Source organism: Lynx rufus, unplaced genomic scaffold, assembly GCF_022079265.1.
Source record: "Lynx rufus isolate CCGP_SWC_20201006 ecotype Redwood Valley unplaced genomic scaffold, mLynRuf1.p SCAF_5, whole genome shotgun sequence".
In the NCBI taxonomy this organism is placed as follows: domain Eukaryota; kingdom Metazoa; phylum Chordata; class Mammalia; order Carnivora; family Felidae; genus Lynx; species Lynx rufus.
Window position 1 is genome coordinate 52,523,236 of NW_025814867.1, and position 16,265 is coordinate 52,539,500.

At 34.0% G+C, this 16,265-nt stretch overlaps 1 protein-coding gene across 2 annotated transcripts; it reads left to right on the forward strand.

Moving 5' to 3' along the window:
* The first annotated feature begins 138 nt into the window (after window positions 1-138).
* MLF1 (myeloid leukemia factor 1) lies at window positions 139-15,589 on the forward strand. Of its 2 annotated transcripts, none has more exons than XM_047100027.1 (6): window positions 139-282; window positions 8,058-8,141; window positions 9,459-9,587; window positions 11,290-11,449; window positions 12,999-13,137; window positions 15,340-15,589. In XM_047100027.1, the coding sequence occupies exons 1-6, from the start codon at window positions 163-165 to the stop codon at window positions 15,443-15,445; spliced, it is 738 nt and encodes a 245-aa protein (XP_046955983.1). In that variant the 5' UTR covers window positions 139-162; the 3' UTR covers window positions 15,446-15,589. The 2 variants fall into 2 exon arrangements, with proteins under 2 accessions (XP_046955983.1, XP_046955984.1); XM_047100028.1 differs by having other exon boundaries at window positions 15,344-15,428.
* The last annotated feature ends 676 nt before the right edge of the window (window positions 15,590-16,265 follow it).

Below are 16,265 nucleotides of genomic sequence, written 5' to 3' on the forward strand. Positions count from 1 at the left end.
TTGCCTAAACTCTTCTTTTGTCTCTTCAACAAGAATATTAGACCAAAATAATTCTTTGTAGTATTTAGCTGCCTACGTATTAATTATTTAAATTCCAACACTTACTCTTGAATGATTATATGTATTTTCAACAGCGATTCTTTTATTGCACACCGAGAAAGTATGCGACAGATGATGAGAAGTTTTTCTGAACCTTTTGGAAGAGATTTGCTCAGCATCTCTGATGGCAGAGGAAGAGCTCATAATCACATGAGACATGATGATGGTGAAAATTCTTTGACTGTAAGTTCTTTATTTTAAACTTAGCGAGAAAGTCCTATGGGAATTTGAGGAAAATTATTACAGAAGAATATATCTATGATGTTAAGCTATTAATAATGTTTGTGTTATAGAGATAATTGTTATATATAAAAGGGGGAACCTGTTGGAAAGCTAAATTTTTTGACAATGAATTGTTAACTCTATAGAATTCCACTGTGCTACCAAAAACTTTAAGACCATAGGGTTATATATTATAAGCCAAACTTAAAGCATTATTTTTCATATGTGCATATAGTTTGTTGTCATCTTAGAATTTCCTCCCATGTCTTAAGTTAGAACAGGTGTGGGGACTATCCTTCCTAACCTATGCAACACTTTTTTTTTCCCACTTTAAAAAAGCAGCAAAAGCTGTAGTGTTATACTTTATAGGACCAGGAAAAAACAGACTTCTGCATGGCTTCCTTGGACCTTCAAAACTTAGATTAACTTTTAACTGTATCTAAAAATCTTGCATAACTGCAGTATATTTTCATAAGTCTTATCTGAGAGCAAAGCTAGGAGGTTACAAACGTACTCAACTAAAAAATCTAGGATGTTTACATACCTTAACTACTTTCTTCCCTGTTAATTTCATTTCTCTTGCTTTTTCCTTAAGAATGGCAGTTCTAGAATAAAAGTCCACAGCAGTTTGTTTTTGTTTTCTATTAATTAAGTTTTGCTATTACATAAGTCTTTCATACTTAGATATAAACATATCATATGTGTCACAACCTAGGGGAAAAAAGTGAGCCATATCTCACCAGTATAAATTATAAATATGTAGTAAAGAATAAGTTTTGGCTAAAAGAGAGGCTGAATATTTCAAGGGGTTTGAAGGATAAAATTACATTTGCCATTTTTTTTTTAATTTTTTAAGTTTATTTATTTATTTTGAGAGAGACAGAGACAGTGTGAGCAGGGGAGGGGCAGAGAGAAGGAAAGTGAGAATTCCCAGCAGGCTCTGCACCATCAGCACAGAGCCCAGTGCAGGCTCAAACCCACGAAACCATGAGATACCATGACCTAAGCTGAAACCAAGAGTGAGCTTAACTGACCGAGCCACCCAGCTACTCCTACATTTACCATTTAAATGAAAATTTCACATTCTTTTTCATCTTATTCCAATATATATTACTTTTATTCCAACTTTCTTTTTTTCATTTAGTGAATATATATATATTTTAAAAACATATAAATATATATACATTTAAAATATACAAATATATTTTAAATATATAAATAATATATACATTTAACATATACATTTTAAATATATGTATATATACTTTACTTTTAGGGTTATCAGTTTCTATGAAAGTCTAAAATTAAGATCAAAGGAAAAATTATCAAGGAGTGCAGAGAAAATCAATTAACACATTCTGAAATTTTATCTTTCATATGAGCATTGAAATATTTTGTATATCTGCTATAACCATAGCAAGACAAGAATAGGGCTGTATATAGTACTTTGTATTTATGTGCATAAATGAGCTATTTGTAGCTTTTATAGAAGAAGGAAGAAGTGGCAATTTTATTCCCAGTGGAGAATGACATTATATCCTATCAACTATCTTAGAATGCTAACACCAATCCACTTTTTGTTGTTCAAACTGTATAGAAATCCTTTGCTAGCCAAGAGTACTGAGTATTTTCCTAGGGAAGTAATAATTTTTAAAATATTACAATTTATAAGTTGTAATATAATTATAAATTATAAAATTGGTTACAGCAGATTTTTCCAAGGAACATTTAGCCTCTCTTTTAGCCAAGACTCATTTTTTTGTGTGTGTGCCTTTATAACTTATATTGGTGAGGCTTGGCTCTCCTTATATCCTGTAGGGTGTATATATTTGACACGTGTATGTCTAAGTGTGAAAGACTAAATGTAATAGCAAAAATAAATTAATTAAAGCAAAACCAAACAAACAGTAGCAACAAAAGACCTCTCTGCCAGCTTGAACTTTTCTAAGTCAGTGTTTTATAACTAGATGTGAAGGTAGGAACAAATAGAAATTGACTGCAGAAGATGGAAAAGACTGCTACTATCTGAAAAGAGCACAGCCAAGAAAACAGTAGGCTTTTTGAGCATGCTAGCTATCCTAGTCCATTTGAACTTTCATCAAAATTCATATAAAGCTTCTCTCTCTTCTCATGAAATTATAAATTTTTTGATTAAGCAGTGAGCCATTAGCTGTTGCTTTTAAGCATGGTGGATGAAAATCTACATTTCAGCTAGACATCTTGATATTTTTTTTAAATTTTTGGCCCATTTCTTGACATTTGTCATCTCTATCAGCCATTTTATGAAGAAAGCAGAGACTCCTACAAAAGTAGATGAAGCTAACTATGCTGTTTTCTTATTTATATTATTAGCATTTTCTTCAGTTCATGATAATTTTATGGGGATTTTTTATTTTTTTTTAAAGTTTATTTTTGAGAGAGAGAGCACATGAGCAAATGGGGGAGGGGCAAAGAGAGAGGGAGAGAGAGAATCCCAAGAGAGCTCCGCACTGTCAGCATGAAGTCCTATGCTGGGCTCAAACTCAGGAACCTTGAGATCATGACCTGAGCTGAAACCAAGAGTCGGACACTTAACCAACTGAGCCACCCAGGTGCTCCTATGGGGATATTTTTAAGCCAGTTGTCCATTTTGGGAGGATTAGTTTTGTTTAAAACTAGATAATTTAATCTGTAAATATATTTAATTAAGCAATTTATAATTCAAGGTATGACATGTGACCATCAGACATTTAGATTGAGTGATGGCACCAGAGTCAATCTAAAATGTTTTTCTTTTAGGGGCACCTGGGTGGCTCAGTCGGTTAAGCATCTGACTTCAGCTCAGGTCATGATCTCATGGTTTGTGGGTTTGAGCCCTGCATAGGGCTACTGTGCTGACAGCTCATACCCTGGAGCCTGCTGATTCTATGTCTCCCTCTCTCTCTTTCCTTCCTCTGCTCTCACTCTGTCTCTGTCTCTCAAAAATGAATAAACATAAAAAAAATTTAATATTTTTCTTTGAAGCAAAAAGAAATAGAGAAATTTTATTTGTGCATTCAGTGCACTTTGGAGATTACTCTTCTAAATATATAGTATACATATATATCATTTGATATAATTTATTATACAATTTAACATAAATACACATTTTCTCTATTTTTCACCATAACTTACATAGGGAGAAAATTATCACTGAATGATGGTAAAACCTTACATATACCATTTACCCAAAAATTCAAATTTTACTTTCAATATTTGAAACCTCCAAGTAATGAAAATTTTTCATTTTTATATTTATCTGCCTAAATTTTATTTTTACTTATCTGTACCTACTGAGGAATACAATTTGTGAACTATTAATTTTGATAATTCCATTTATTATACTTAACATTTTTTTATCAAAGACCCTATATATTTTTAAATCTGTGTTTGTGATCCTTTCTGAAGTCTATATTTTTTATTCTATATATTAGTTCTTGGGAGATTCTCATTAATTTTTTTGTCCAATGTCTCTACTTATCTTTTGAAATGTTATTAATGTAGGTAATTGCTTATTTTTAATCAGTTATAGGTAGGTTAACTCTTTTTTTTTTTTTTAATATTTATTTATTTTTCAGAGAGAGAGAGAGACAGAGTGCGAGCCAGGGAGGGGCAGAAAGAGAGGGAGACACAGAATCTGAAGAAGGTTCCAGGCTCTGAGCTGTCAGCACAGAGCCTGACACAGGGCTCGAACCCATGAACTGTGAGATCATGACCTGAGCTGAAGTCGGACACTTAACCGACTGAGCCACCCAGGCGCCCCAACTCATCTTTTAAAAATATGGAATAGTTGAGCAAAGGAAAGATGATACTTTAATCATTATACCTTTGGTGTGAATTTGCATTTCCTTTGAGAAATGTTTGTCTTAATCTATAACAAAGACTTTTTCTTTCAACTGTTTTTGGTAAATAGGATATAGCAGTCATATTTAAGAGTGGTATATGGTTTTGAATAACAATAATAAGCAGGTAAGTTTTAAAATCTATGTTGAGGATTTTTTATTAAATGGTTTAAAATTTTTATCAGCTCAGAACTATGTGATTATGTAGTATATTTCTTTCTTTTTCAGGGATTATCATTATACATATCATAACCAAAATTAATTGGATTTTTTTCCTAGGTAATGAATTCTCTTATGCCTTTTGGCAGTTTTGGTGGTATGGTTCGTATCATGAGACACAAACCATTTTAGCAGTATTTTCTGACAAGTATTTTTCATTAACTCAAGCAAAGTGAATTGGCATGCAGTTTCACTTAATTTCAAAATGGCTTTTTAGAATTTGTACTGAAATCTGTTTCATGTGTTGATCTTAGAGTGTTCAGGCATGTTTTTTTCTGAATTAAGTCATATCAACATAAATAAAATCAGTCTTCAAAGAGAAAAAATGCATTTTAATAGATGAATATTCATTTGATTTACAAAAGGGATCCCCATAGTTGTGTTTGAAAGTTTGGACACTTCCATATGCTGTGGTGACTTTCCAAAAGATAAAAAAGTACCAAACTGTAGCTAGAAGAGCACATTTGCAGAAGCTCAGATTGGCTGCTTTTTCTAGCACTCTGTTGTTAACTTACTCATGCTGCTTTTCCTTTCCCATGTCCAAGTATGGCTACTCTGCAACCAGCTTTTCTCCTGCTATATCTTTGTTTTCTGTGATGCTAGTTTCTAACATACTTAAAGGCAGTCTAAGGAGTAGCAGAGAATAGCATGACCTTAGAACATTTCCTTTGGACGCATCTATGCTCTTATGCAAAAGTTTGTTTATTTTCTTTTTTAGACTTTAGCCCTTTGTCTCCTTAAAGTTTGACATACCATATTTGTCCTTCCTCACCAGAGTTATTAGTGGGACAAACAAATTAACTCTGTGCTATAACTGCTCACTTGTCAGTAAAATGATCAAGAAGTTCAGCGTGCTGTGGAAGCACAGATAGAAAAAAGCCTGGTACGTAGACATTTTGTGGTGTTGGGGTGGAAGTTAATCAGAGATTTCCAGAACCTTAAGGATTATTAGGAGTTAGCCAGGAAAAGCAGGGAGAGGGGGAGAACAAGGGTGTTCAACACAGAAGAAAACACATGTGCAAAGACCTGTTAGCTAGGAAGCTCGAAGATGTTTAGGATCACTTGGCCCTGGAGCATGAGTTGGAGAGTAGATACAGATAAAGATACGGAGGTAATCAGGGACTTCTTTTTGTGCTGGTAAGAACTGGGGATATTATCTGAAGAATAAGGAAGCAGTTGATGAATTTTCACCAAAATGGCAATAGAGTCAGGTTCTCATTTTTGAAAGATTATTGTGCCTATAGGGGAAAGAAAGACTAGAAGGGACCACAGTGGAGACAGAGAGTCCAGGAAGCTGTTAAAGTGTTCTGGGAAATATTACTAATGGCTTCTACTTGGGTAATGGCCGTGGTGATAAAGAGAAATAATCTCGTTGAAAGAGAGTTAAAGAGGTGAATGGGTAGAACTTGGGGATTTCTTGTGTTGAAGGAACAGTAAAGAGAGAAAAGGAAAGTATTATGCCCATTTTTTGACATGAGAAATTAGCTAGATGGGAATGCCATTGAGCTAAGGAACAGAGCATTCATACTCATATGAACAGATAAGAGAACAGGGGTGGTCAAAGGATCATTTCTGTTTGGGATATTTTGCATTTGAGGCAATAGTTTATCTGGTTTACAATTTATCTGGTATCAATTGAATATATGAGTTTGAGCTGAGTTAGAGATAGTTTGTTCATTTATTCATCAAATGTTTAGGGAGTCCTCCTGTGTGCTAGGAATTATTTTGAAAGTATTGAGAATATAGTAGTGAATAAAACAGAGAAGATAACCCTACCTTCACAGAAATTATTTCTATAGAAGGAAGACAGGCAATAAATAACAAAATAATTTCAGATAAAGTACTTTGAAGTACACTAAAGGAGATGAAGCAGGGTAATGATATAGTGACAGATGGAAGGTGAAGCAGAGATTACTTTAGACCAGTCGCCTTTCTGAGGAGGTAATGCTTGAATCATGAGAGGATATGCTGAGAGCCAGTATAAAAACATTACAGGCAGAGAGAAGAGCATGTGTTCAAAGTTCCCAAAGGCCTTAGGAGCTCACTGGAATCTTAGCTCTAATTTGTACCCCCCACTTTTTGTCACTCCAAGGTGTTGGGCCACCCCACAGCAAGTACAGATAAATTTTTAAATGGCTGATGTGACAGTGAATTGAGAAAACGGCAGAATGTACCCAAACATCTGATCTTTTCTTCCTTCTCGTCTTCTTACTTGGGCTAGTCCTTCTAACGCTCATGAATTTTGTCTTTTATACAGCCCTGATTTCTCAACCTGGTGTTGAAACAAAATATTCAGAATGTTTCCTGAATTATGTTGAATCCCTGAAACGGAGATTGTGCATTGTGTACCCAAAGATATATGTATCAGTATCTCACAAATGTGTCTTTGCTCCCTGATGTGATAAGTGCAAGTTCTAAAGAAGAATTTAGTTTTCCTATCTATTTCCCATTGTTACAAGTAATAAAAACCCAATGGAAGGCAGAGATAGAGACAGGCCTTTGATAATTCTTTATTGAGTCCCAGCTTGGCATACAGCAAAAGAATCTCCAGAGGGACTGAAATACTAGGATTAAACTATAGTCCCTTACAGAATTCAGAAGACTCCCGTTTAAGTGGAGAAGTTCCTTGAATCAAACACTTCTGTTTTATAATAGTAAATAATGCATTGGGTGACACACTAAAATGTGTGCTTCATTTTTTAAGTTCTGGTGAGTGTTCTAGTGATAAAAACTAAAATCAGTGACTGATTTTTGTAGAGCAGAGCTTCTCAACCCGACACCATTGATATTTGAAGCCAGATAATTTTTTTTCTAGGGAGTAGGGGACTGTCCTGTGCTTTGTAGGATTTTAGCAGTGTCCCTGGCCTTTACTCAGTAGATGACAGTCATACACCTCCTTGGTTGTGACACATAAAAATGAGTATAATTATTGACAAATGTCCCAGAGAGTCAAAGTCAATCTTGGCTGAGAAACCACTATTCTAGAGCAATTCTTAATTATTCTAAAGAAGCATATGTCATGCTTCAAGGGAATGCCCTACTGAGCCTTCCATGGTAGGTGGCAAATTCCAGGCCTACTAGTAGAGTGAATTAACCTCTATCCCTTGGATCCTCTTATGATGTAAGGACAGCCTGCACCCTCAGGCAGTTTCTGTCACCTGTGTTGTACTAGTGGAAGTGACATTGGTATCTTATACCCAAGTTTTATTTATTTGCATGTTGATGTATTGAGAGGGAGGAAGGAAAAACTTGAAAACTATTCTATTCTAGAGCTGTCCCAGCCCAGACACTGCTCGGCATTTAAATATTAACTAAATTGTGTTTTGAGAAAGTTGATGAATGTGTGTTTATCTGTATATGTTCATGCATTTATATATGTGTGTGTATATGTATATATACATGTATGTATGCATGAATTTATAGTGTTGCAACTCTCTATTTATATGTTGGTTGTTTGGGATTCTGTATATATGCTTCCATTTTTTCCTTAACAAATCACTTTTTTGTATAGTCCTTAAATTATCTTTGCCTGGTTGATTACTGCATGAGATCCCACTGCAAAAATCAAGAAAAAAAATTTCAGCTGTTTTGGGAAGGTTGATTTGCTTCTTTTGTGTTGTACATATAGTTAATAACATACTTCCTAATATCCTGTAGCGTACAGATGTCAACCCTTTTCAGGCAATGGACCGAATGATGTTAAATATGCGAAACAGTATGCAGGAATTACAAAGAAACTTTGTAAGTACTAAAAAATTGATGAGAACATTATTTTCAGTTATTGGTACCCATATTATAGTGGCTTTCAATTTTTTTTTTAATTTTTTAATGTTTATTTATTTTTGAAAGACAGAGAGACAGAGCATGAGTGGGGGATGGACAGAGAGAGAGGGAGACACAGAATCTGAAGCAGGCCCCAGGCTCCGAGCTGTCAGCACAGAGCCCGACATGGGGCTCGAACTCACGAACCATGAGATCATGACCTAAGCCGAAGTTGGACGCTGAACCAACTGAGCCACCCAGGCACTCCTCAACTTTTTTTTAATCATGGTCCACAGTGGTTGAAAAATATATCTTACAGTATGACCCAGTACACAATACTTGTGTACTATAAAAATATACCTGAAATAACAGTTTTGCGAGAAAATGATCATACTATTTACAGAGTGTGCCAATATTTTCTGTTTTAGTTCATATTTTAAAAATCCTGGTCACAACCTACCAAATTGATTTTACAAACTATGAGTTTGAAAAATAGCATTAATTAACTTTCAAAATTAAACAACCTCAAAAACATTTGTTCTGCTGAAGGTCACTATTGTAAATGGACATTTTATATGAATTTAGATTTTTAAATTATTTGTAACTTGTCTACTTGAAAGGATTTGTAGCACCTAGGAAATTTTTAGTGTTTTGTATTGTTTTTTTAAAAAACTGAAAACAGACATTTTAGGAGTGATGTTAATCACTGGATTAGATCCATGCAATCCAAATAGTTACAAGCTAGTACTAATACTCTTACTTTTCTACTTGTACTATTAACATAAAAAAAAAATAATAACTTCATATTGATGAAGAAGACTCATATTATTTTAGTCATCCAGTTTAGAATCTAAGGATCATTTCAGAATGTCCAAATCTAGGGCATTATTAATGACATTAGTAATCTAGCAATCTGGTACCCACAGGAGGTGTAAAACTTCTTGGTATATGGCTAGTTGGTTCACTGTTGGCAAAATTACACACGAGGGTCAACCACTAACTATAATAGTATCATAGGCCTCAGGGCACAGCATTTATATTTAAATCTAAGCTACAAGTCTGTGATCTCAAACTCTTTGGGATCTATGAGTGAATCACTTGTTATTATTCCTCACAAGAAAAGTGAAAATTGGTACCTACAATGGAAGGAGATTAGGACCTTCCTGGAGGTGCTATTTGGATACACCATAGCCTTAGTAGAATGTCTAGCTAGTATTGTTACTTACCTGAATCCTCTGACATAAGTCTTCATATTTGACTAAACTCTCTGGATTTACATTTTATACTTACCTCTAGGGTCACCTTTCAGTGGATCCAAATGGACATTCATTTAGTTCTTCCTCAATTATGACTTATTCCAAAGTAGGAGATGAACCACCAAAGGTTTTCCAGGCCTCAACTCAAACCCGTAGGGCTCCAGGAGGAGTAAGTATTTTCTGAGCATTCTTGGAGCTTTATAAAATTTGGAATGATACATCACCTATATCATATTTTAATTATTAAAGCTTGATACAGTTCTTTGGGAGTAGGGATGAGGGGGAGAAGACACCATATCACTGTGAAAAACAGTAATGCTAGCTGCCTTTCCTTAGTTTAAGGCAATTTTTGTCTCCCCAACCCCACCTCAGGTGCCTTTTTCATGTAAATTTCTATTATTGATGTTTGTTATTACCTTTACATCTTGACCAGGTAAGTAGACCTGAAAAAAGTCTTTGTTTTGTGAAATAAGTGTCAATTTTTAATTTATATCTGAAGTAAATGAATTTTTTAACTCATAAAATACAAGTGTACAGAAAATATATAGAAAATAATATAATAAATACCCATATTCCTTCCATTCAGTTTAGTTAAATCATAAAGTTTTTCTCTATTTGCTTTACGTTGTCTCTTGCTTTGTTTTCTTTTTAAGCAAAAATGTTACAGATGCAGTTTAAGTTTCCATGCACTCATCCCTCCCTGGTTCCTTTTCCCTTTTACTTTCTCCCCCAAAAAGAACCATTTTCCTATATCTGGAACTTTTTCTGATGTATATTTTTACAACTTTATTACTTACATATGCTTCAAAAACAATATAATGAATTATTTTATGGGTCTCTAAACTTTATATAAATGGGTTCATGCTGCGTGTGTCCTCTGCAACTTGACTTTGCTCAGTAATATGCTTCTGAGATTTATTCGAGTTGATACGTGCAGCTGTTTCTTTATTTTGACTTCTATATATTATCTAAAATATGAATATACCACAGTTTTGAATCTATTTTTCTGTTGATAGATATTTCTAATTTCTCACTTACTTATCTTATACATGTCTCCTTGTGCAAAAGGTCTAGGAATGTTATTGTTGGTTTGTAGGAGGTGAGTGCCTTCATCTTTACCTAGAAATTACTAAGTTACTATCACACAGCGATTGAAACAGTTGGCTCCCAGAAAGTCTGATAATGAGTTCCCATTCCTACACTTCCTTGTTAGTACTTACAGTAAAAAAAAAAATTAGGTTTGCCTATTTAATAGGTGTGAGTAGTTCATTTTTTAGTTCTTACATATGAAGACATACCTTTTAATGATGCTTTTGCCATAGGGCAGACATTTTCATTTTAACTTGCTATAAGTGACATGCATCTTAAATGTAAGCAATTTATTTATAGACATCCTACAGCAAACCATGCTACTATTAATAGTCTTTGGCTATCACTAATATTCTAATGACCCATAGAGTTGATATGTAGGAACCATGAGATTTCAAGCCCATCAACATGACTACTGAATAATTAGTTGCCTTTATTTGTAGGAATGCTAGCATGTACTCCTAACTATTACTTTGTTAAGGACAGTGTTGAAGGCACTAAGTTTTATATAATTAAGTTATGTGTTTTAATATTTGATCACAATTTAGAAAAAAAGGTTAGATTATATTGGTTCTATTTGCCCTAGACATTTTAATTTTGAGCAGTCCAGGAAATATCAGAGAACTATTATCACAGTTTCACTGCAACTTAGCAGGGGAACTGAGTACCCAGTATTTTTGCAGCTGTAGATTTATGGTCTTACCTCTATAGGTAAAGAGGTCCTGAGAAATTTAGAATTATAAATATTCTATATATATTTAAATAATAACTCACTTTTATAGATAAAGGAAACTAGGAGAGCATTGAGAGATTCTGACAGTGGACTAGAAAAAATGGCTGTTGGTCATCATCTTCACGACAGAGCTCATGTCATTAAAAAGTCAAAGAACAACAAAACTGGAGACGAAGAGGTCAATCAAGAGTTCATCAATATGAATGAAAGTAAGTTGTCACAGAAAGTAGCATTCTTCCTCTTAAAACAGCAGCTGTACTGGTAGAACTTGAATGTTTTCTGTAGAAACATTTCATAAGATGTCCTTTTGAGGTAGGTTATGAATAGTACGTGTATGGACTACCTTATCAAAGTAATAAAATTGTGTATTCATTGTTTCATAGTAGATCTGTTTTTTACAGTGGTTTTGGTAATGTTACTTATTTTTTGTTTTATACTTGGAAATGGAATCTTTTGAATTGTCATTTGGTAAGACTGTCAGTAGGCAAAATGAGTTTTTTAATATTTCTGGGGTATATTTAAAAAATGAAGAAAGAAGAAAATTAAAATTATCTATAATCACAACCTCAAATAACCATTATTACTGTTTTACTATATTTCTTCTTAATAGTTTTATGTATATATAAACACATAAACTTTTTTTAATTAGTATTTTATTGTCTAGTTTATATTATGCTTATTTTAATTCACCATTATAATTGTGAAAGCAATTACCTATGATGTTGTCTTTCAAAAATATTCTAAATGGTTACCTAAAAGTTTTATCCTGAATAGGCCATATTTTATTTAAACCATTCTTTACTGGCAGACACTTGAAGTTTTGTATAGATAAGATTTTAATTCCTTGTACTGTTAGATAGTATATCATGTATATATCAAATAAGTCTTTACATTTTCTAGATTTTATATTCATTCTTCAATGCATTGAAGTCCTTTCAGTGTCCTAACTCTTGTCATTGTAGTTTTTGGGTTATATTCATCTCTCATTTTCAAAAAGTGTTTTGTCTTAATAAAGGGTTTAAATTACCATTTTAGTAAAAGAAATTCTCTTAAGATTGGGTTGATAAAATTATTCTTCGGCGATGAGATGGAAGTTACATCTTAACCTTTCTTTAATTTTAACCTTTGTAGTTTTGTCATAGTTAAACATATGAAGAGTACTTCACAATAATTAACATGTTGAGGAAAAATTTAGTGAAAGAACACATACATTATAAAGGCCATCTGGAAGAACAGTATTACCATTTAACAGCTGTTATTATCAAAGTCAGATTACCTACTTCATAACAACATAAATTGACAGTCAAGATGTGCAACCTATCAGGAAACTGACAACAGAAGCTTGTGTGTTAGGCAAGTTATGTAGGAAAATGGTGAGGTTAATAGGAAGTGCTTGTTATTGAAGGAGTTTCCAAGTACAGAGGAAAAGCATGTTCACCAGGAGATGACCCCCCAAAAAAGACTGTGAATCAGTATGATTTGGTCAAAGGGTCCATTGGGTGGAATAATATGATATCCAGGCAGATGCATGAAAGACCAGATCGTCAATAACCAAATTGTCAATAGGAATAAAAGAGGGACAAACAAAAAAGGAAGTATTACCCTGAGTCAAAGACCTTTATATTTGGAGCACTTCCCTGCATCTATCTTGAGGTTAGATGATAGAAGCACAAAGCCAGAATCAAGTATGTGGAAACAAAGCATTTACTGACAGTTGATATCTTAATACTTGCCCCTTTATTTTGATATTTAATTCAGGTGATGCTCACGCTTTTGATGATGAATGGCAGAATGAGATTTTGAAGTACAGACCAGCGGGACAGTGGCGCCATGTGGAAAACCCTAAGATGCGAAGTGTTGGTCATGAGAATTCAGGCTCCCGAGAACTTAAAAGAAGGTAAAAGTTATTTCTAAAATAAATTGTGCTTTTTAAAGAAGAATTAGAAGAAAAGTTATGAAATTTTACCTCTGTATCAGGAAGTTTTGATTAACATCTGTTGTTTATATCAACAGTATATTTTGTGAAGAATATAATAATTTTACATTATATCTGAGTATGCCACACAAATTTGAATTTGTATCTAAAAACCAATAATATTTTAAGATTGTATCACTAGTAACTCACTAGCAAATTATGCCTCAGAAGATAGGGGCTAAAATCCTTCTAAGGAAGTGTGATATATTATAGTTATTTTTGTAAAACAGTTTTTAGTCTAGATAGAGTAGGAGTCATATATTTCATGCCAGGTGAACATATTGGTGTCTAGAGATATGATAAGGGGAGAGGGGCTCTATTGGAAAGGCTTAACAAACTTCCCTAACAAGTCAATGGCAAATGCATTTTTAGACACTTGTATAATAAACAATATCTGCACCTATATTAGGTATTAGATATTAGATATTTTGGAAGAATTTTTCAAAAACTTTAGCCTTCTTTGGGATTACCTTTTGGAATAGCTGTGAAATATAAATATGCTGAAGCCATACCTTAAAGATTAGAGATTTTTGTACATTTAATGTGTATGGTAGAGTTAGAATTTAATTTGGTTCTCTGGGGAAAAAATGGAAAACAATACCTAATTCCTATTAAAATTACACTTGAGAGAGAGAGAGAGGCTTCACCAGGCCTTAAAACAGAAATCTATTCTAGGCCATAAGAGAGTGGAGGATTGCTGCAGAAGGTGGAGGGCTTCACAGAACCAGCGATGGACAAGTGGGTACCAAGTAAATCAGAAGCCTTGTGCAGAGTGTCATGTGCCAGCATCTTTTATTTTATTTTTTTTTCAACGTTTATTTATTTTTGGGACAGAGAGAGACAGAGCATGAACGGGGGAGGGGCAGAGAGAGAGGGAGACACAGAATGGGAAACAGGCTCCAGGCTCTGAGCCATCAGCCCAGAGCCTGACGCGGGGCTCGAACTCACGGACAGCGAGATCGTGACCTGGCTGAAGTCGGACGCTTAACCGACTGCGCCACCCAGGCGCCCCAGCATCTTTTATTTTAAATTACTTATTTAGGAACTTAGAGCCCTAATATTTTCTATAGAAAATTTGCTCCCATGTTACTTTTAGACAATATTTGTCTCACTTTGAAAAGTTTGTTGATAAAAACTTCACAGTGCTAATTATGATTATGAAATCCAGGTCCCTGTTAGAGAAAACATGTTCTTTTTTTTTTTTTTAATTTTTTTTTAATGTTTATTTATTTTTGACACAGAGAGAGACAGAGCATGAACGGGGAAGGGTCAGAGAGAGGGAGACACAGAATCTGAAGCAGACTCCAGGCTCCGAGCTATCAGCACAGAGCCCGACGCGGGGCTCAAACTCACAGACTGTGCGATCATGACCTGAGCCGAAGTCGGATGCTTAACCGACTGAGCCACCCAGGCACCCCGAAAACATGTTCTTTATAGATGATCTTACATCTGTGGCCCCATCAGTGGCATTTTTTGTAAACTAGTATTGTCTAATAGAACTTTCTGAAATGATTTCCTGCGATGACAAAAATGTTATGTATCTATATCATCCAATATGGTAGCCTCTAGCCACATGTGGCTATTAAACCACACTTGAAATATGGCTGAGGCAACTGAGGAACTGAATTTTAAACTTTATTTTATTTTAATTAATTTAAATTTAAATAACGTGGCTAGTGGCTAGCATGTCGGATAACATCTCAGGAAAGTAGCTGTTGCTTTCTTAAATGTTAATGAAATAGTCTCCCATGTGTTTTGCTTTTTAAAAAATTTTTTTTTAATATTTATTTATTTTTGACAGAGAGAATGAGAGACAGAGCATGGGTGGGGGAGGGGCAGAGAGAGAGGGAGACCCAGAATTCGAAGCAGGCTCCAGGGTCTGAGCTGTCAGCACAGAGCCTGACGCAGGGCTCGAACTCACAGACTGAGATCATTACCTGAGCTGAAGTCGGACGCTCAACCAACTGAGCCACCCAGGCACCCCTCCCATGTGTTTTTGAAAGCTATTATTGAATTTTTAGATAAAACTCTCTATAAATTACAGTGGTTTTATCATATTTGTATTGAATTGTAAACCATTGGCCATTTAAAAAATGGTATTAATGTTCATATTATATTTTTCAGGGAGAAACCTCATCAAAGTCCAGCCATTGAACATGGAAGAAGATCAAATGTTTTTGTGGACAAACTCAACATCAAAGGATCACCTGTGAAAATCAACAAAAAATAAATAGGCTTGCAGTTGATTTGTTTAGTTTTGATTGTTTTAACAGAGAAAGTAATGGTGCTGGGTAATACACATAAGACCAATCCCTTGTTAAATCAGTACTGTACTTAACAACTTTCTTCTGATATCTGAATGATCTTGGAAGTGCTAGCTTTATATTGTCCCTACTTTAGGAATAAAACTTTGATTTTCAACAATTTAAGTAAGTTGCTAAACTTTTATTAAACTCTTTATTTTAAAACATACTGATTTTTAAAGCTGATTTTGCTTTCTCAGTTATCTTCCTATTGGCTATGTGTTCTTTTATATGTTCAAGATTGAATTTAGAACTAGTTTTGTCATATGTATTAATTATAAGAAAGTAAAATGGTAAAAAAAATAGTCTTGGTTTTCACTAACAATACTACAGTGATGTTAATAAAGATAAAATTATTTAAATCAAATTTTATGTGTTATGTAGCCAGCTAGCTTAAAGATTTAAAAAAAAAATAAAGCAAAGCACCCTACTACTGTTTTATGAGAAATTAGTTATTATTTTGATAAATTACATGAAAAATAATCAATTCTGAATTTCAAGAGATTTAAAATTGCTAATATATATGAGTTTTAGGCTTATAATTTCTTTTATAGTATATTCTTTTTTGTTCTAGATTACATTTTTAACATTCATCAGACTTTATATTGACCTTTCTCTTTAACTTATTAAGGTAGCATATTTCTGCTCTTCTTTCCTACAAACAGCTTAATCTGTCTCCACAGTTAACATTCTAAAGTTGGAGTGTCCTTGGAGAAACTCTACTCAGCCTTCTGTGACATTTAGAAA